This window comes from Trachemys scripta, chromosome 16 (genome assembly GCF_013100865.1).
Source record: "Trachemys scripta elegans isolate TJP31775 chromosome 16, CAS_Tse_1.0, whole genome shotgun sequence".
Lineage (NCBI taxonomy): Eukaryota > Metazoa > Chordata > Testudines > Emydidae > Trachemys > Trachemys scripta.
Window position 1 is genome coordinate 9,028,044 of NC_048313.1, and position 19,862 is coordinate 9,047,905.

General features: G+C 40.2%; 1 protein-coding gene and 1 non-coding gene across 4 annotated transcripts; both read left to right on the forward strand.

Moving 5' to 3' along the window:
- Positions 1 to 1,671: 1,671 nt before the first annotated feature.
- On the forward strand, positions 1,672 to 19,402 carry KHDC4 (KH domain containing 4, pre-mRNA splicing factor). Of its 3 annotated transcripts, none has more exons than XM_034793196.1 (14): positions 1,672 to 1,764; positions 1,971 to 2,211; positions 4,965 to 5,093; positions 6,155 to 6,234; positions 7,508 to 7,560; positions 10,533 to 10,696; positions 11,025 to 11,236; positions 11,956 to 12,016; positions 13,259 to 13,316; positions 13,572 to 13,825; positions 14,377 to 14,532; positions 15,863 to 15,975; positions 16,823 to 16,914; positions 17,944 to 19,402. In XM_034793196.1, exons 1-14 carry the CDS (start codon positions 1,673 to 1,675, stop codon positions 18,141 to 18,143), a joined length of 1,905 nt encoding a protein of 634 aa, XP_034649087.1. In that variant the 5' UTR covers position 1,672; the 3' UTR covers positions 18,144 to 19,402. The 3 variants fall into 3 exon arrangements, with proteins under 3 accessions (XP_034649087.1, XP_034649089.1, XP_034649090.1); XM_034793198.1 differs by having other exon boundaries at positions 4,971 to 5,093; XM_034793199.1 differs by lacking the exon at positions 17,944 to 19,402 and having other exon boundaries at positions 15,891 to 15,975; positions 16,823 to 16,861.
- Positions 10,801 to 10,928, forward strand: LOC117889293. The gene has a single exon (XR_004648434.1).
- Positions 19,403 to 19,862: the final 460 nt, after the last annotated feature.

Here is a 19,862-nt window from a genome sequence, read left to right on the forward strand (position 1 = left end):
CTCGTTGCCTTGTGGGGGCTGTGATTTCCTTGTGGATCCGTAATTGCCTTGTGGGGGCTGTGTTTGCCTTCAGGGAGTCATGATTTCCCTCTGAGGCCTGTGTTTGACTTCTGGGGTCCATAATTGCTTTCTGAGGGCTGTTTGACTTCTGGGGACCACGACTGCCTTGTGGGGGCCGTGATCGCCTTTTGGGGGCTGTGATCACCTTCTGGGGGCTGTGTTTGAGTTCTAGGGGCACTGTGTGCCTTCTGGGAGCAGTGATTGCCTTCTCGGGGCCATGATTGACTTTGGGGGGCTGTGATTTCCTTGTGAGGGCCATGATTAGCTTCTGGGAGCTGTGTTTGCCTTCGGGGAGTCATGATTGCCTTCAGGGAGCTGTGTTTCCATTTCGTGAGTCGTGATTGTCCTCTGAGGTCGTGATTGCCTTCTAGGAATGGTGATTGCCTTCGGGGGGCCGTTATTGCCTTCTGGGAGTCATTATTACTTCTGGGGACTATGTTTGACTTCTGGGGGCCGTGATCGCCTTCTGGCAGCTGTGTTTGACTTCTGGGGGGCCATGATTGCCTTGGGGAGTGGCTTGTTTGTCTTTGGTATTCATGATTGCTTTCTGGGGACTGTGATTGCCTTCTGAGGGCGGTGTTAGCCTTTTTGGGGCCGTGATTGCCTTCTGGGGGCCATGATTGCCTTTGGGGAGTCGTGATTGGTTTCTGGGGGCTGTGATTGCCTTCTGAGGCCTGTGTTTGACATCTGGGTGCTGTGATTGCCTTTGGGGAGCAGTGATTGCCTTCGGGGAGCTGTGATTACCTTGTGGGGGCTACGATTGCATTCTGAGAGCTGTGTTTGACTTCTGAGGGCCACAATTGGCTTCTCGCGGGGGCCGTTGATAGGCTTCTGGGTGTTGGGTTTGCCGTCTGGGGCCATGAGTGCCTTCGAGGTGCTATGATTGTCTTCTGGGGGCCGTGATTGTCTTCTGAGAGCCATGTTTGCCTTCAAGGGTCTGTGACTGCCTTGTAGGGCCGGGATTGCCTTTGGGAGGGCCAGGGTTGCCTCCTGGGTGCTGTTTGCCTTCTGGGGGCCGCATCCCTTGTGTTACCGCTTCTTGCTGCAGGCTACTCTAACTAGCAGCCATTGATTAAAGGCAGAAAGGAGGCTGAGAAGAAACAGGCTCAGCATGCGAGGCTGAGGGGCAATAACTCACCACCTTGTACCGCTCTGCAGCAGCTACGTGCGATCTAACCTTCAGAAATATGCCACCCACCTTTTCCGCCCAGGGCTGTGCTACAGAGCCCCTCGATCTCGTCCTGCAGAAATGCTAGCCCCACCCTGGGCTCTCTCTCTCACAGCTCTGCGGAGAACGAGCCACGATCCGCCTCAATCTTCGAAAACGGAGATGCAGATTTGATATTCTAAACCCATTGCTGCCCTGCCACTTCCTAGTCTTGCCGTGACCAGTGGCCGAAAGTGCCTTCGTAAGCCAAATAACAGAACAGGAACACTGCCGGACCGGATCGGCACGTTACTCAACAACATCCTACTGGGCACAGTGACCGGAAGTTGCCTTGGTACCGCCAGTGACTGGATTCCTGTGGAATGGGACACCGGAAGTCGTTTGAACCATGCGGTCACTATGACAACGGCCGGAAATTACGTCAGTTTTTCGGGGCTGGCGGAAATGACGAAGGGATTGGAGCGGAGGTGGCTGAGCCGGGTCGGAGCCATGTCAGCGGGGAGCACAGGGCAGCGCGATTCTGGGGCCGCTGGCGGGTGAGCCGGGAGCCAGGACTCGAGAGTCTGGTTCTGGTGGGTGGGCCGGGGTTGGAGTCAGCATGTCAACGCGGGGGTCCGGGCCGAGGACGGTCGCTGCGGCTTGGGGTGGGGAATGTTGGTGGGGGGGAAGCGGTTGGAGACTTCGGTGGGAAGTGTGAGGGGTGTCGGAGCTGAGATGAAGCTGAGCGTGTTTTGTTTTCCAGGCGCCGCAGTAAGTGGGACCAGCCTGGTCCGTCTCCTGCGCTTTTCATTCTCCCTGGTACGGCCCCACTGCCCGGCCGCCCTTTCCAGAGCAGCGGAGATGGCGTCTCCGGTGTGCCGGGTTCCGAGAGCTCTGCGGCCCCCTCAGGGGCTCTGGATGCAGCTGCTGCTGTGGCAGCGAAAATCAATGCGATGCTAATGGCTAAAGGAAAACTGAAACCAACATCGAACACCACAGACAAAGTGAGTGAGTGGCAGGGTAGGGGGCTGTGGCCACCTCTCTTTATGTATGCTATAATATGTGAATATACTTTGTTACCAAAATACCTAGTGTCTAGATTGAGTGGACAGGGTTTTTTTTTATTGCAGTGCTTGTTCCCCTCAACCCAATTGCAGAATAAGCACTGAATTAGTTATGGCATGCTTTTTTTGTTAGTATGTAGATATCTACATTTACTGCAACACCCCCAAAACCCTTATTGAGTAATATGAATGCCTATACAATGAATATTAATAGCTATATGCTGAATATAATTATCCCAGCCCCGATTACTGTTTGCAGCATCAGCATATTCTACAAATAATTTTTACCTTGAAGATACTTTTTTTTTTTTTTCAAAAAGCAACAAAGAGTCCTGTGGCACCTTATAGACTAATAGACGTATTAGAGCATAAGCTTTTGTGGGTGAATACCCGCTTTGTCAGATGCAGTAATTGTAGCTACATGTTCCCTTAATCAGCAGTTCACAGGGGAGGGATGAAGGGGCCATGACCCCAAGCTTGTTTATGTAGCTGGGAAAGGAAGGGAGGGGGAGATAACACTGCTTTATACAAAGAGTATCTTTTAGATCCCCACATTCCTTATGCAGCTGTATTAATCCTGAATGAGGAAAAGGGAAGGGAGAGGGGTAGCACTTTATTTATCAAACAAGAGACAGTGCCTGCCTGTGCCTTCCTCCCTAATACCATGTTAGCAGTTACCCAGGTCTTTACTTAACCCTTACATATCCCAACAAGCTTTGATAAAGCTAGTATGCTAAAAATGTTGGTGTAGCCGAGGCAGTGTGGGTAGCAGCACTGTCTAGCTGTCGGAGTATAATTCCTGTGCCATGTGTGCACTGCCACAACTACGCTGTTATTTTTAGTATGCTAGCTCAATCAAAGCTAGGACGCATGTGTCTACCGGAACTGGAAATTATACCTCCAGTAGTAGTGTAGAGGAACCCCCTAGTCAGTAGTAGAGCCACATTTGAAACTCCGATGTTTCTGCCTCCTAGCCTTCTGTTCTAGCCAGTAGACATGTAATGTTTATAAACTTTTATTTAAAAACTGTTGATATTTATGGTACTTTTTACACTGTCATTTCTAGTACCTGCTGATGGTAGAAAGAGCCATCAATTCCACCAAGTTTGCATAATGTAACAGAGCCAGTGCTGTGAAGTTACATTAAAAATTGTAGTCCTTATTTTGTCAGTCTTTATTCACTGAGTAAAAATATTGAAATGATGGAAGGTTTATCTAAAACTTGCTTTGAAAATCTGTTTTATGGGCTTATGTAGTAAACATTTCTCTAAGAGTTCCTTGCTCCCAGGAATCTTCAGAATTTTGCTAACTGGTGAAATTGAAACCATTGGTTGATGAGTTTAATCTCCTATGAAACAATCACAGAACCTCATTCTCTGTTGTTTCATGATATGGGCTCCAACATGAGGATCTGAAGTTTTTGGCCTCAGTAGGGTGTTGCACCTCCTGGAAAGAAACATGGGAAGGTATTTTGATTTGAAGCAGTCTTCAAAATCACCGTTGAAGGAGTGCATGAAGTGTGTCCACTCTTTGGATGTTTTTGAGTATTGTAAAGTGTATTGTAACTTCTCATGTTTCCTAATTTACTTTGTTTCTGTAAAAACCAATGAGACCATGTATTTCACTATTAGGTCCCCCCATCAATTGTCTTTTCTCAAGACATAACATACCCAATATTTTTAATCTTTCCTCATGAGTTGTTTTTTCTAAGCCTTTCATCATTTTTGTTGCTTTCCTCTGGATTCCCTCTAGTTTGTCCATATTGTCTTAAGGTGTGGTGCCCAAAACTGGACACAATATGCTCACCAGTGCCAAGCAGAGCGTAACAGTTACCTGTGTCCTATGTATGATGCTCCTGTTAATACATCCCAAAACTATATTAGCACCAGATTGTTGGTTTATAATTAATTTGTAATGCATTATAACCCCAAATCCTTTTCTGCAGTACTACTGCCTAGCCAGTTCTTCCCCATTTTCTATTTGTGCAGTTAATTTTTCCATCCTAAATCTAGGAAATTGCACTTGACATTATTGAATTTCATCTAGTTAATTTCAGACCAGTTCTCCAATTTATCAAGATCATTTTGAATTCTAATCCTGTCTTCCAAAGTGATTGTAACCTCCTCCAGCTATATGTCTTTGTGCCTCTATTATCATGATTATTTGTTTTATTATAGCCTCTAAAAACTATAACTGAGATCAGGGCCCCATTTTATTATGCACTGTACCAACACATAGTAAAGGACAATCCCAGCTTGGAAGAGTTTACAGTTTACACTAAGTGTGAAAGAAAGTATTATCCCCATTTTACACACGGGGAGTTGAGGCAAATAGAAATTGTCTTGTCCAAAGTCTCACAGGAATCCAGTTCCTTAGCCACAAAGACCTTCCTTTCTCAGGTTCTCTGTCTGTAAAATGGGAATACTAATACCCATCTCAGAGAAGTGTTGAGAAGGATTAATCAGTTGGTATTTATACAGGGTGTTTGAAGATGTGAAGAGCTAGGTAAGTAATGAGTACTAGATATAACTAATAACTTATTGTTTGTAAAGCAAATGAGTTCAGGGAGTGAAAGGAGATATAGAAAGACAACATTGTTGTTTGTATTAAAGGACCATTCAGGTCAATTTGTCGTATTATACAGTGAAACTGAGCATTGCCATGTATCAAAGATTTGTAATGGTCTGTTGAAGCTACAGGCCCCAGGGAAAGGTCCAGCTACAAGCAAAAGTAAAGATGACCTTGTAGTAGCAGAAGTGGAAATCAATGATGTGCCCCTCACATGCAGAAACCTGTTGACAAGAGGACAAACTCAGGACGAGGTGTGTAAAGAAGCTGGATCTAATTCTTTGGCTTTCAACTGTTTTTCAAATTTAAAGGGATTAATGTTCATTGATTCAGGGAAGATTCCTAGCAAAAGTGTTTGGGTTGTGGGTAGGGAGAGAGCAGGGGTCTGTAAGCCACATGGGAACTTATAGGCCAGAGTGACTAGATTCTGAATTTGAAACTATGCAATATAATAGTGAAATATGTGACTGCTTGTAAAAATATTCAAAATAATTTACGTAGAATCCATGTTAGAGGTGAACAACTAGATTAGAATGCTTATCTTCTAGGGACTGATCAAATCAATCTTACTTATGATGTTAGAATAGAAATGCCTTCTGTTCCAGATGGTCTTATTTATGTTGGGTATGACTTTGATTACTCACATAGCTGGAACATTTGTAAATGAATTGATTTTCCTGATTTTTTTTTTTCCTTTTCTTGCCTATAAAGGCAACACCTCTGCGCAGTCTTTGTAGAAATATAGGAATTGCCATACTGGATCAGACCACTGGTCCATCTATTCTGGACTTCTGGCTATGGCCAGTATCAGATGCTTCAAATAAAAATGTAAGAAACAAAGTGAAATAAATTGCCCCTGAAAGAAGTGTCTTGCTAATGCCCATTAGTGAGAGGTTAGCTTATATCCTGAAGCCAGAGGTTTTGTAGTCTTTTTTTTAAAGAAACCCCTGTAATTTGGTACCACAAACAAACAAAAGTCCCTTTTTCAGCTTTAAATATGTTCTTTCAATGTAATTTAATGTTGTCTTGTATAATTAAAGGTAAACTGAAGTGTCCAATGTAACTTTTGTGTAGTATTTATAATCTCTCTATCAGGTAACATCTCTAAAATCAACACTTTATATTGTTCCAGCAAATTTTTCTTAAACAAGTAGGTCTTCTCTGGCTTTTCCACATTAATAAAGGTCCGTGATTACTCTTCTGCTATTTTCCATGTCTTGTCCACAACTCAGCAGCAATTATTTTACAATCATCCTCCAATTCAAGTAGGGCTTTACTCAAAAAAAAAAATTTTTTTTTTTTTTAATGTCTATAGATAAGTCGTCTGAGTGGAGCAGCTGTCTCTACTCGAGGGAGGTTCATGACTGTGGAGGAGAAAGCAAAATTAGGACCTGGGTTTGTAGTTCTTTTTAATTATTTGGCATCATGGCTGGATACTTATGTGGATATATATAGTTACCCTCAAAGATTCTCTGTTATGTAGCAGGGTAAGTCAGTATTATGGTTATTATGGAGTTTTTTAATAGGCTAATTATCAGGCTGAAACACTGATTGCATGTCTAGCTGTGTTTGTATAGCACCTAGCACTGTGGGATTCTGGCCCATGACTAGGGTTCTTAATTGCTACGGCAGTGCAAATACTAAATAACTATGGTAATAATTGAACTAATATGAAATCAAAACTGCTTTCAGCTGCTCCTGGGAACTTTACTACCTGTGAAGGTTTATCTCTATCGTCAAGTATTTCAATGTATAGTATTATGAGCATTTCAAGAATAACTTATCTACATTGAGACTAGGAATTCTTGCTTTGAGATTCAAGTGAAGCTTTAAATTAGTAGTTTATCAAAATGCTATTGATGGAATTACAGCATGATGTAAACTTTGAGGTACATTTTCTTTACATAACCAGCTCAAGGATAGGTGCCTTCATGAATGCTACCAGGGTGGAGTTTCCTTTTTCAGATCTGTAAATGCATATTTAATATTTTGCTACACTATTAAATAGCATGTGTGTGGGAGATGTTATGTGCTTCATTATGGAACTCTGGATTATAGCTTGCATGCTGTTAAGAGTGAAATCCTGGCTCCAAGTTAATGGGAGTTTTGCCAGTAGCTTCAGTAGAGCCAAGATGTCACTCCTAGTGAGGAGCACACTGGTGTGGAGCTTGCCACCACTTGGGCCTGTCACAGTAAAAGTCTGGGAGATGGCAGCATGCTAATATACGCAAACCAGAAAGTGAAACTGACAAAGCTTGGGCAGTTGAACCAGATGGGTGAAATCCAAAGAATAAATGCAATGTAAATGTCGAAAAGTAATTATATTTTTAAAGTTCCTGGTTTTAATAATCTAGGGAGTCTTCATTCATTCAAATAAGGAACTTCTGAATTTTTTTATGTGGACTATATGCCTTTGCCTATCAAGGGTCATGAAATTAAATGAAAAATACATAGTTAAGAAATACTCAGTTACTTTTATTTACACTTTCTTAGGCTGCTGATCTCTGCTTTGCTGCCATTTCTCTCAGAATTCAGCAGGGATTGTTGTTCTTATACTTATTAAGGAAAAGTACGTAGCATTATCAAAACCATAATGGAATTGGGATGAGTTCATTACTGGATGGTGATGTCAGTGCTTCCATAGACTGTTTTGGTTTTCTTTTAATAGGGATCGGCCTTTGTATCTCCACGTCCAGGGGCAGACACGGGAGCTAGTTGACAGTAAGTAATGCATAGTTTTGTGTCTCTGTACTATTGTTTTTTTTATTATTTTGATATATATTTTTATTATGAGCTGTAAATCATCTGGGAGAAGGTAACAGTTCATGCACTAATGGTAAATCCCTTGTTGGTTGGAAAGTCAGAAGCATCTTCCAATGCATCCTACAAGTCATCAAACTAAGGCTTTGATGGACCACAAGGTGTGACTTTTTGAGCTCAGGTGCAGCCCCACCATCAAAAGGAATAATCTGCCATCTGTCCCCAGGTGAGACACAGCAAGAACTGGCATGGTGGGGCATAGGTGGAGAGGCCCCCTCTCTGGTCATGTATATTCAAATCTAAGGATACATGCCTACATTTAAACCGCTGCAGCGGCACAGCTTCAATACTGTAACTGCGCCACTGTAGTGCTTCAGTGTAGATGCTGCCTATGCCGACGGGAGGGGTTGTCCCATTGGTGAAAGGTAATCCACCTCCTGAGAGACTTAGCTAGGTTGATAGAAGAATTTTTCCATCAACCTAGCACTGTCTACACCGGGGGTTAGGTCAGCATAGCTACATCTCTGAGGTGTGGATTTTTCACACCCCTGAGACACATAGCTATGCCAGTGTAAACTCAGTGTATACTAGCCCTCAGTGTTGTTGTTACAAAAGGTGAGTTTTGAATTAGAGAGGCTAGATTGCATAGCCCACCAAGACCAATTTAAAAAAACCAAAGGAATAAGTGAAATTGTTCAGCTTCCCATCTGCTCTTCTTGTCAGTTCACCCTCCCAGTTTACCTCCTTTACACTACTTGCAGCCCTCATATGCCCAACCTTTCCTGTAATGTACAGATTTGTCAATGTATGCAGATTTCAATTATGTAATTTCTACATACAGATATTTTAAAATAATTGCTAGTATAGATCACCCAACTGCATAGATTATCCTAAACATTACTGGGGGGGAAAAACGCATCTTATTACCACTTGCAGTCTGACACAGGGACCCCAGTTCTGGCCAGAATACCTGTTGGGTCCCCATGTTGGGAATTCTGTTGACACAGGGATAGCATAGGTCACCACATCCTATCCTCCTTTGCAAGCCCCATCATAAAATGGAATGTTGGAATATTGCTGGATCACTTTGTGGTTAGGATATTTTGGGCTGAGGAGCAGCTTCATAGGTAGCTGTGGGGGTAACAGCTGTAGGTTAGAACAGCAGCTGTGGGCCATGCCAGTCCCTGAACCAGGCCTGAATTCAGCAGTTGCAAAGGTGGGGTAAAGCGACCTTTGCTCCTCTGTTTGTTGGATTGCACCTTGGCAATATCTGGCTCCATATCAACCATATTTATTTGTTCTATGTTTATGCATTAATGACTAATAGAGATAGTGTGGCTTGCATTTACATTGTTTGTGATTCTGTACATTGTTTTTATTTATATTTGTAAATGAGTTATGGTGGTATTTTGCATCTGGAACCATAGACTCCTTTAACATGAGCTTTCAGTATTTTTACATTTTAATTTCAAGTATTTTGATTTTGCTCACTTTGAAATTCTGAATTAGTATTCTGTCTCCAAGCATATTGATAGCAAAATTCCACCCAGAATCTAGGATGCACAAATGAGCTGGAACCAGAGCTATTAAGTTCTAATGTTTTTACCAGAATGTAATGTTCACATGGCTCCCCAATATAAACAGGTCTTTTACTTTAGCCTATTTTGAGAAACAAAAACTAGATTGAAAAATAGGAAACTAGTTTAAAAAAATCGTAAAGGTTGAGAATTTACAAGTAAAAGACTTTCACTGTGGAGTAATGGGTAGTGGTAAGGAGGAGGCCCATGGACTCTTCATACTAGAGACTGGAAAGTGATGCTGTGGAACTTTTTTTTTAAACTGTTTTTAGGATTTCTAATCAATGGGTGGTATGCTTCCTGTTTTGTTTCTCACGAATGATGGTGATGATCCCTGAGAGCATTTGTAATTTTACTTGTTTAAGTGTTAAATTAATAATTGACTAAAGTCAGTTGGGAATGGTTAACTTAATGGAGAAAGAATATTTGTTTGAATCCCAGGAACAATGTGATCTTAAGCTCCGTGTGAAAGGTACTCGTGTTCATGATGAGAAAACAGCACTAAAAATGCTTGTGTTCTTTTTAAAATATCTATAAATCGATCTTTTAGATAATGAAAATTAAGAAAATAGTTCTCTCCTGGGGGAAGCCACTTCCCCAAGTTTCGTCTGGTGAAAAATTGCTAGCAAAAAATAAAATAAAAAAACCCTAACATTTATAATGGAAATAAGGGCAAACATCTATCTAGTAATAGTATCAGTAAGAGTGATTCTCTTCTGTTAAGGATTAAATGAAATCAGTAAAATCCTCAAGATGACTTAGTTTTCAGTAGTCTAAATGTATGTGGAGTAGTGGGAACATGATTTAAATGATATTTAATATAACAAATAAATAATGTGAGGATGTGTTAAATTAAGTGGTCCAGAAGTAGAATTGCAGTACAGTGACTGTGTAGACAAAAAACGTTTTTTTTATCAGTTGCCTTAGTTTGCTTTTGGTCAGGTATCTTGGCCACATGTCCTTTTAGCACTCCAAAGTTAGCATGTGTATAATACTAGTATAAATGTAGAGTGTGTTTTTTTCCTGTGTAAACTGACTGGAATACCAGGGCTGTATTTTGTTTAGCACCTTGTCACTTTAAGGGTTGGAACTCAGCTGTAGAGGTCAGAATGAAACCGATCCAGGGAATGGGGTATGATTGCAGCAGTTTATTGCTCCTGGAAGACTTTCCACCACTGGGTTGTTAAAATCAGGCAAGCCAGTAATGCAGATATTGTTTACAGCAAGAGCAGGTTTCTGGTTTGGGTAGTCCAATCAAAGGAAAGGATTTAAAGTATGAATAACCCGAAGATCTAGTCATTTGGTTTCTAGCATGCTTTTCCTGAAATTAAAGTTGTATTATGTTATACCCAACAGGAGCTGTAAACCGAATTAAAGAAATAATTACTAATGGAGTAGTGAAAGCTGCCACTGGTTCCAGTCCAACTTTCAATGGAGCTACAGTTACCGTTTATCACCAGCCTGCTCCCATTGCCCAACTGTCTCCCGCTGTTGGCCAGAAGCCTCCATTCCAGTCAGGGGTATGTAATGCATACCTGTGATTCTTATGGTATTTTTATGCTCATATTGTAAGATTTATCCATTTATAAATTTGTCTTTTTAAACTTTTTTATTCACTGTGATAACTGGAGGACTAACAAGGTAGAGTCCGTAAAGTGGGGCTCTGCTGATACCATCCTCCTATAGGAAGGGGACGGAGAGAGCAGTCCTACTTACAGAAGAGCAGAGGACTTACTGTACCATCCAACATTTAAACTTCCTCTTACAGAAGTCAGAATAATTAACCTTTGAAAATGAGTTGTAAACTTTATACATGGAATAATTAGCTGTCTACTGTTATGTTTGCAGATGCATTATGTTCAGGACAAATTATTTGTTGGTCTGGAACATGCTGTACCTACATTTAATGTGAAGGAAAAGGTGGAAGGGCCTGGCTGCTCCTACTTACAACACATTCAAATTGAGACTGGTGCCAAGGTTTTCCTACGTGGGAAGGGCTCAGGCTGCATAGAGCCAGCTTCAGGCAGAGAAGCCTTTGAACCTATGTACATCTACATAAGGTATGGGTAATTTTAAGAAGCCGTGCAATGTAGTTATTCTGAATGTAATTTCAGGTTATGCTGAAAGCATAGAAATATCTTCATCTGACAGCTGAGTACTCTTGAATGAAAGTCTCTAATGTAGCAACTGCTTTTCTTAAGAAGTAAAATTGCATGCAGTTTAATCTTAACTTACTGCTTTGCACAAGAACATGGTACAATGTAGTTCTGGTTGGATTTGTTTAGAAAGAGATGTTATGCCCCTGTTTAAATCTTTCATAAAACACTACTATATCTATAGACTCTAAGCACCTTCAAATTGTTATTGAGAGGAGAAGATGGGTTACCGGAAGAATGTAGTATTTTCCTTTTAATGTTGACTGCCAGTGTCTTATAAGTGGTAGAATTTAAAAGGAAAACGCAATGTCTTTCTTCCAATCAGGTTACTGACCTCTGTAGTACTTCTTGCAGCAGCTGAGCCTCTTTGAACTTTCATTTTAAAAGGAAGTGGGGGCACATTTACTTTCTAAATGACAGTAAAAGTTCAGAGGTCTAGATGTGCTGTTGAGCAGACAAGCAGTTGATCACCTATGTGAAGGGATAGGGAAAAGGCCTGGTGCTACGCTACCAATGGAGGAAGTAAAGAGGAAGAAGCACCCAAGTCTAGTCATAAAATTCAGCCATAAAAAAGCAAGACCACTAATGCACTTTTTTCAAGTTCCTGACTCTTGTTTTTTCAGTCATCCAAAACCAGAAGGTCTGGCAGCTGCCAAAAAGCTGTGTGAGAATTTATTACAAACTGTAAGTGACTTTTCATGGCAGCTTATTCACATACATATGAGATTTTAGAGTCCCTTTTAGCTCTGCTATGCCTCAGTGTTGTAACTGCTTTTATTATGCTCTCAGCAAAACTTTTCATAAGCTTTGACATGCTGGTGGTATGTCTCAAGGAAACAACTGGCTTTGAGCAGGGGCGTGTGCAAGAGGGGGCAAATGGGCACTGGTCCTCTCAGTAATCAGCGGGGGATGCAGAACTCTTCCTGCTCCTGGGCTGCGGCAGGGAGAGCGCGAGAGCTCCCCTCTCCCCATAGCAGCCCCAGGAGAGTGGGACTCCTTCCGCCCCAGGGATGTAGCGGGGAGAGCGGAACTTCTCTAGCCCAGGGCTCTCCCTGCCACAGCCCCAGGGCTGAAGGAGTTCTCTCTCCCCGCTGCAGCCCCTGGGGAGAAGAGCACTCTCACTTTTCCCCACTGCAACCCAGGAACAGGAGGAGTTCTGCGGAGGAGTTTGCTTCCTCACCCCTGCTGGAGGAGTTCTGGGTCCCCCACCAGTGCCCTTCCCAAAAGCAGTAAAATTTACATTTCTGCACATACCCTTGGGAGGGATATTAAATTACTTTCAGAACACACTTGCATTAAGGAACCTCTTAAGCAGCAGCAGAAAACTTAAATTAATCAGGGTGCATACCATCTACAGAGACCCTACTGTTTCTCATGGTGGTTGCGCCATCTTACTATACTTTCTTGAGAGTTTCAGGAGACGCAATGTATTGCAACATAACATTGTCCAATGCCAATTCATGTTTTGCTCATATTCAGATGTATGTAGAATCCACTTCTTAGCTCTTTCTCTGTTATGGTGTTAGGATAGAGTGCATAAAAACAGCTCAATCTGGTGTGCCAAATTCTTCCTTGTACTATCAGTGCTCAAATATGGGCTCCTCGTGGCCTTTTGGACATTCTAAAGTGAACTTCTAAGGATAAAAATACTTCAGAATGTCATATCTAACCTTTAGTGACTCCAACAATACATCTCTGATAGAAATCTGTCATGCTCACATGCCATACAAGTGACTTAGCTTTGCCCTTTTCCTTTTGCTTGGATTATTATCATTATTATCGTTACTGTGCTTTTGGTAGAACCTAGAATCAGGGCCACATTGTGCTAGTTGCTGGATAAATATGTAGTAAGAAATATTCTTTGCCCCAAAGAGCTAGTCTGACATGGTATACATTTATTTGCTAATCTATTAATGTCTTTTGAAGGTTCATGCTGAATACTCCCGATTTGTGAATCAAATAACCACTGCAGTACCTTTAGCAGGTATGTGTTAATATCTTTGAAGTTTGCAAGTTAAATTGTTTCTATGAGCAATATTTACACTTACATATATATCAGTCAGATGGTATTGGGCAACAGTCTTATTTTTCCCTGTTAATTCTGAAAGTCTTCCCCTCATTTATCTTCAACGAACAACAGCTGACCTTCTTTACCTTTCCTCATAAATTAAATGGATTTTTTTAGATTCTGTAGCTGATTTAGAAGTAATTGTTTTTATTTTTCCCCCCCCCCCACCAGGTTTCACACAACCTGCTGCTATAAATAGCATACCTCCTCAGCCATCATACTATCCATCCAATGGCTACCAATCCGGTTACCCTGTTGTTCCTCCTCCTCAGCAGCCAGTTCAACCACCTTATGGAGTACCAGGCATAGTACCACCTGCAGTGCCACTGGCACCTGGAGTGTTAACAGCATTACCCACAGGAGTACCACCTGTGCCCACCCAGTATCCAATTTCACAAGTACAACCTCCAGCTAGCACCGGCCAGGTAGGGAAAGGGATGCGTAACTTGGCCTAAAGTTCTTGGGTAACAAGTTTCTGCCTCTGCTAACAGAAAAATCTTTATAGTAGCTCTAAGACTCAAGATGACGACTTCTTCAGGATATGCTTGTATAAAATACTTATGCTATTTTGTTGGGTCTCTTCGAGTCAAGTACTGCTACAATCACCTAAGAGATGACAACTCCATTCATAGCATGTATCCATTAGACAGAAATTTCTTGAATTCCCGTTATCTTTCTTAATGTTGGAAATAATTTTAATTACCACAGGCATTGTCATAAACTGCACTACAGTTACACTGGTAGAGCAGGTTTGAATAGCTATCACTTTAAGATAGCGTTCCACAACTTTGCTACTTAGTGGGCCTTTAAACTAAATACAATTTTTAAATTATCTGCCTTTTTAGTACTTATAAGGAGAAATTAGTGAAGTGTATTTTATTCCTTTGTGTAAACTTTAATCAGTTTAAACCATTATCTTTGTTAGCATGTAAGAATCTGATAGTATACGATCTTTTTAATTTTTTGTGGTCACTAGAGTCCGCTGAGTGGGCCTTTTCTTCCTGCTGCCCCAGTAAAAACAACCTTGCCGACTGCTACACTGCCACAAGTCCAACCGCAGCCTCCGGGCCAAAAGAGGCGCTTCACTGAGGAGCTACCAGATGAGAGAGAGTCAGGACTGCTGGGATACCAGGTGCAATAAAATAAGCAATTTTAGTACCTGCCTCCAGTTCCCTTCCCTACAAAGAGACTTTGCTGTAAATTGGTCATTCTTAATGTAGTTTGAGTTGTTTCATGACTGTCATCTAAGACCTTTAGGAGATGCTAGTGAATTATTAAATAGAATTTTAAATGTAATCATGAGTGGTGAAGATGAGACTTCACACTTCTGTTCTTTGGAACAGATGCACCATTTGCATCTAGTGTCTCCCATTTCTTTCAGACAAAAATTAAATAATTCTTTCCCTTTCACTGTCTTCCATAATGAAAAGCAATTGTTGCTTTTGTTGTGAGAAAAAGTATATTGATTGCTTCCAGAATCTTCTATTCAGGTTTTTAGCAGTTTTAGTAGTTAGGAGGATTACAGTAAGACTAGATTTAATTTTTTTTGTTTGTGATAGCATGAGGCATAAAGTCATGATAAAAATCTTACTCCATACAAACAGCCATATTTAATTTAATAAAAATGTAATATAACTTACCACTGTTCCTCAGACACTTCCATGTGTAAGGGAAATTTCCATCATGGAAAAGTGCCTTCTCATGCCTGAAGTATTTTCCTGAGTCCAAATTGCCCCTGGTAAAATTTAACCAAACTTGCATTTAAAAGGCTGTTTTGGCAGAAAACATTTAAAAAATTACTCGGGATCAGAATCTCAAATGGCAGATATGTTTGCTCCCACAAATGTATGTGAGGTGAAAATTGGTGCTTCAAATAGCATTTTGTTTTAGCCTATGAAGGAAGATAGTTGTCCGACTGCTTAATGGCTATACAATCAAGCACTGTGGGGAAGATGAGCTAGATGATGTGTAAGGTCTCTTCTACCTCAGCACTTGGTCCCAGATTTTTAAAAGTATTTAGGCATTGCGGTGCTCAGTGTTGTAACGTCTAACCGGTTCAAGAGCCTACATTTAATTTTCAAAAGGGATTAAAGCACTTTAAGAGTCTGAATATCTTTAAAAATCTGGGCTTTAGACACTGGTTACAGTAGACACTGGTTACAGATGCAATACAAAATGCTTTGTGACAATTCATAGATGTTTATATACATAAGTTATCTTGTTCAGGATACTGTAGGGAAAAGCATTTTGAATAACTACATTAGAGAACAGTAGATATTTCCTGATCTCTTATGTAAATTGCAATCACTAAAATATTAGACCTAGAAAATTGGAAATATTAAACCCAGTCTGTAGTTTGCAATATACTCCGAAAGGTTGGTCTTCCTGACATTTTCATTAAGGAGATGTAGCTTATATCATAGTTGTAGATTTGCTAATGCCATGTGTTTTTCTGCTCATAGCATGGACCCATTCATATGACTAATTTAGGTACAGGCTTCTCCAGTCAGAGTGAAATCGATGGGGCAGGATCGAAGCCAGCAAGTTCCTCGGGAAAGGAGAGAGAGAGGGACAGGTAAATGTTGTGTTTAACTAAAGTGCGAAAGGATTACAGTCATATGTTAATCCTAAAGAAAAGCTGAACTTCTAAATCAGTGTTTCTCAACTGGTGGGCTGTGACCCACACAGGGGTCACAAAAGCCAATCACAAGGGTTGTGAGGCACTGAACATTTTCTTACTATCTAAAGATGGTTTTTGGTTCCCACTCCCTGCACACCCTTACCTTCAAGGTTAAGTATTCTCTGTCAACATCTTGAAACACTTACAAATTATGTAGGCTTCTCAATGAGATGTTTAGTAAATGTGAGGGCATTGCAATATTTTTTTTTTTACTTCAAAAAAGGAATTGCCAATTCAAAGAGGTTGAGAAATAATGTTCTAGATCTTATTTGAGGTCACGAAAAAATACATCTGGGATATTGGTAAAGTTTTAAAAACTCTCAAATCTGCTTTAGAACGAAGTGAATAACTTTCTTAGGTATTTTGAAATATAAGTGATCAGATTATCAAATTATTTGGAAACTTAATCATGATGAGCTATCCATGAGATGGCCCATCTACTTAGTTTGTTGTTGTGCTTGATGGGGAAAATATCATGCAAGCAGGATGTTTCCTTTAAAATCATAAGACAATGTTAATCTGTTTCCGGCAGATCTTTAGCAAGATATTAGAATTCACTCCAATCCCATGTTGTATAATTTTACACCCTCTCTCTCTCTCTCTCTCTCTCCTCTTTAAACCCCTCTTAACGCAATACTTTATATTGCTTAATTATCGAATAATTAAATTAATCAAATAGGTCAATAATTATTTTAAAAATATTAAATTATTTAATAATTAAAGAATACTTTTATTAAAACAGGCAGTTGATGCCTCCACCAGCTTTTCCAGTGACCGGAATGAAAACAGAATCCGAAGAAAGAAATGGATCGGGGTCCTTATTGGGCAACCATGGTGAGCACAATGGACAAAACAAATTCATATGCAAAAGCAAGCTTGACTTGCAAGGCACTGATATAATGTTGACTTTGGCAAATACTGAAAAGCCCAATCAATTCTGGGCTGTCCTTGGGATTGCAACTCTAAGTGAGAGGATGGGCATGTTCCACTGGCTTTAAACCCATGCATTTCTTACATAGATTTGAACTGTCAACACATGAGATATCTAGTTTCTGAGAGCTAAGGTAAATATTTGAGTGTTAGAAAAACCTTGGGAACTGTGATATGTTTAACTCCTATTTTGAAAGAAAGGAAGGCCTCTTTTTTTTGTTTTGTTTTTTATTTTGATGATCAGCCCAGGCACAGCTCATAAGAATTGCTCTGTAACACCGGTATATCACATAGTTTTACATTACCATCTGGCTCAAATTGTATAGCTCTGTATATTATGTTAGTGACTGGTTTAAGTCATGTGTCTAGTAGACAGTCTCCTGAAGTGGTCCACAACTAACAGAAATCCTTAGTGGATTTCATCTTTTCATAGGATTCTGTAGCATCAAATATTTGCTACTTTAGAGAACATTTTAAATCCTTGTACTTGTAAATGCCCTGAAAGTTGCACATTTCCTTGTATCAAAGAGCTTCAGACACAGTATATTAGTTTAACCTCAGTTTTTCTCCAGTATTGATGCCAGAGTTTGCCATTGTATTAGACTTCTTATGATTAAATTTGGACTTTTCTTTACATATTTATCTCTTAACGGTGAAATTGCAATCACTTAAACTCACTTGCTAACTTTACCTTTTTTTTGTGTTTCTTTTTTTCTTTCTCTGCTCTCTTACATGGTTCTGATGGATCACATGTGCCGTTGCTGGTGCTGTTTCGTGTGACATCCGACCTTGGGTGACCATTGACCCTGTGACCTCAAAATGGTGTCCAACTAACAATTTATAATTAACGTCTTTTTTTATTAATTAACTTGTTTGGGGTATTTTTATCTTTTTCTTCCTTCTTTGGGGGGGGAGATGTTTTTTTTCCTCTAGATCATCCAGCTAAGAAGATGAAAACTGCTGAAAAGGGGTTTGGATTGGTGTCTTATACTGGAGATTCATCAGATGAAGAAGAGGAACATGGTGGCCATAAAAATGCAAGTACTTTTTCACAGGGATGGAGTTTGGGATATCAGTATCCTTCCTCACAACAACGAGCTAAACAACAGATGCCATTTTGGATGGCACCATAGAAGCTATAGAACAGTTTTTGTACCCTCAGTTACACCTTTTTTCTCTAGCAATAATGCATGTATATTACAAAATGAACTTTGCAAATGTACATTGTTCTTACCTTTGCAGAAGCTGCTAAAGGTGCACTATTCCCTTTTGAAAGGGGTTCTATAATATTTTTACAATCCATATTTCTGCAGTGAATTTGTCATCTATGAAAAGTTATTTGAAATCACAAACTCAGTGCAGCATGGACTTTTTATACAATGAGGGAAAGTGCTCACAGAACAAGAACTGGGAGGTATGTCGCTCCCCCCGCATTTTCCATGTGCCCTGGATAGCTTCAGAAATGGAGAAAGCCAGCCAGGCTGACTTAAATACAGATTTTGTGTGTTTATTTTAAGTAATTTTCCTTTTGTCAACTTGTGTTTGAGTCAGTGGTGACAACAGATGTCCTCAATGTTTGGACTTTCACTGGAGAAAGGAAAATCTATGCATTACACAATTTTTAAGATCATGTTTCCTTAAATTCCTAATTTTATTTACTTCAAGCAGTTCCCATGTGTGTTTCTCTTCTCTCCCCCCCCCCCCCTTTAATTCCAAAATGCAATTTCAGTAACCCAAAATAACTTTTGATTCTAGTCAAATTTCTTGGAGTGTGGGGGGGAAATTTAGGTTTTCCACATAATTTTCTATTTTGGATGGATTTGGCTTGCTACTAATACTTGGACATACTTGGTATATCAGTGGTATGTACACTCTAACCACCTTCAGCTGGTCCCTGTGATACTACTTGTCATGTTGGTGTCAGTCTGTTGTTAATTTCTGAGTCTGATTCCACCAGTTTTGTTTTATGACTGTATAACAAAGAAATATAGCATCCTGGTTTGTGTATCTCCAAAGACCTGATTGCAAGCACTGCTATTACACTGAAGCACAGAAGCGGAACCTCTGAATAAATTGTGGATTGTTTACAGTGACTGGAACTGCAAAGGGGCCTTTCTTATCATGGCAAGCTGTTGCCAAAAGATTACTCTTTTGTATTGATAACATTGATGTGTGAATCCACTAATGTGTGGTGGGACACAATGTAAATGGAGGTGCGGGTCTGCATTTGAAACATGAGTAATAGTTTGAAGTATTGTAATAAGTGTAACTTTTACACATTTTGACTACCTTGCAGGCTGGCTGGCTTTGTATAAACTTATTCTCTGGTTTCCTACATGTTGTAAATAATTATAGAAACATAATTTCCTTATAAATAAATGTACAAATATTCCTTTTGCTTCCTTCTTTTTTCTTCAGCTCTATCAGATAACTTTCTTGGGTACAGCACAGTCACCTGGGGCGGGAATGGTGACAACCTCGGTCTTAATTTGATGTTTTAACAGACACAGACTTTTTGGTAAAATATTCTTACTAAGAAAAGGTTTTAAAACCTTAACCGTTTTTAATGGGACACAACTTGAAAATCACTTTTCTGTCTGAAAATATTGTACCTTTTTATTGTTACAAGTTGCTAAGACTACCATAACTGGACATTAGCAGTAGCTTATTTTTTCTATTTGACAGAACTTTGTGTGAGCGCAAAGGAGCAGAAAAACAATGGGCCACATATCGCATCTTTTAAAATAGTATCAAAAAATGGATTTTTTTAAACCAGTTGGACCATTTAGTTCTGCTCATTTGTGGTAGCAAGCAATCTAGAAATAAAAAAATGTAAAGGAAATTCTCCACTT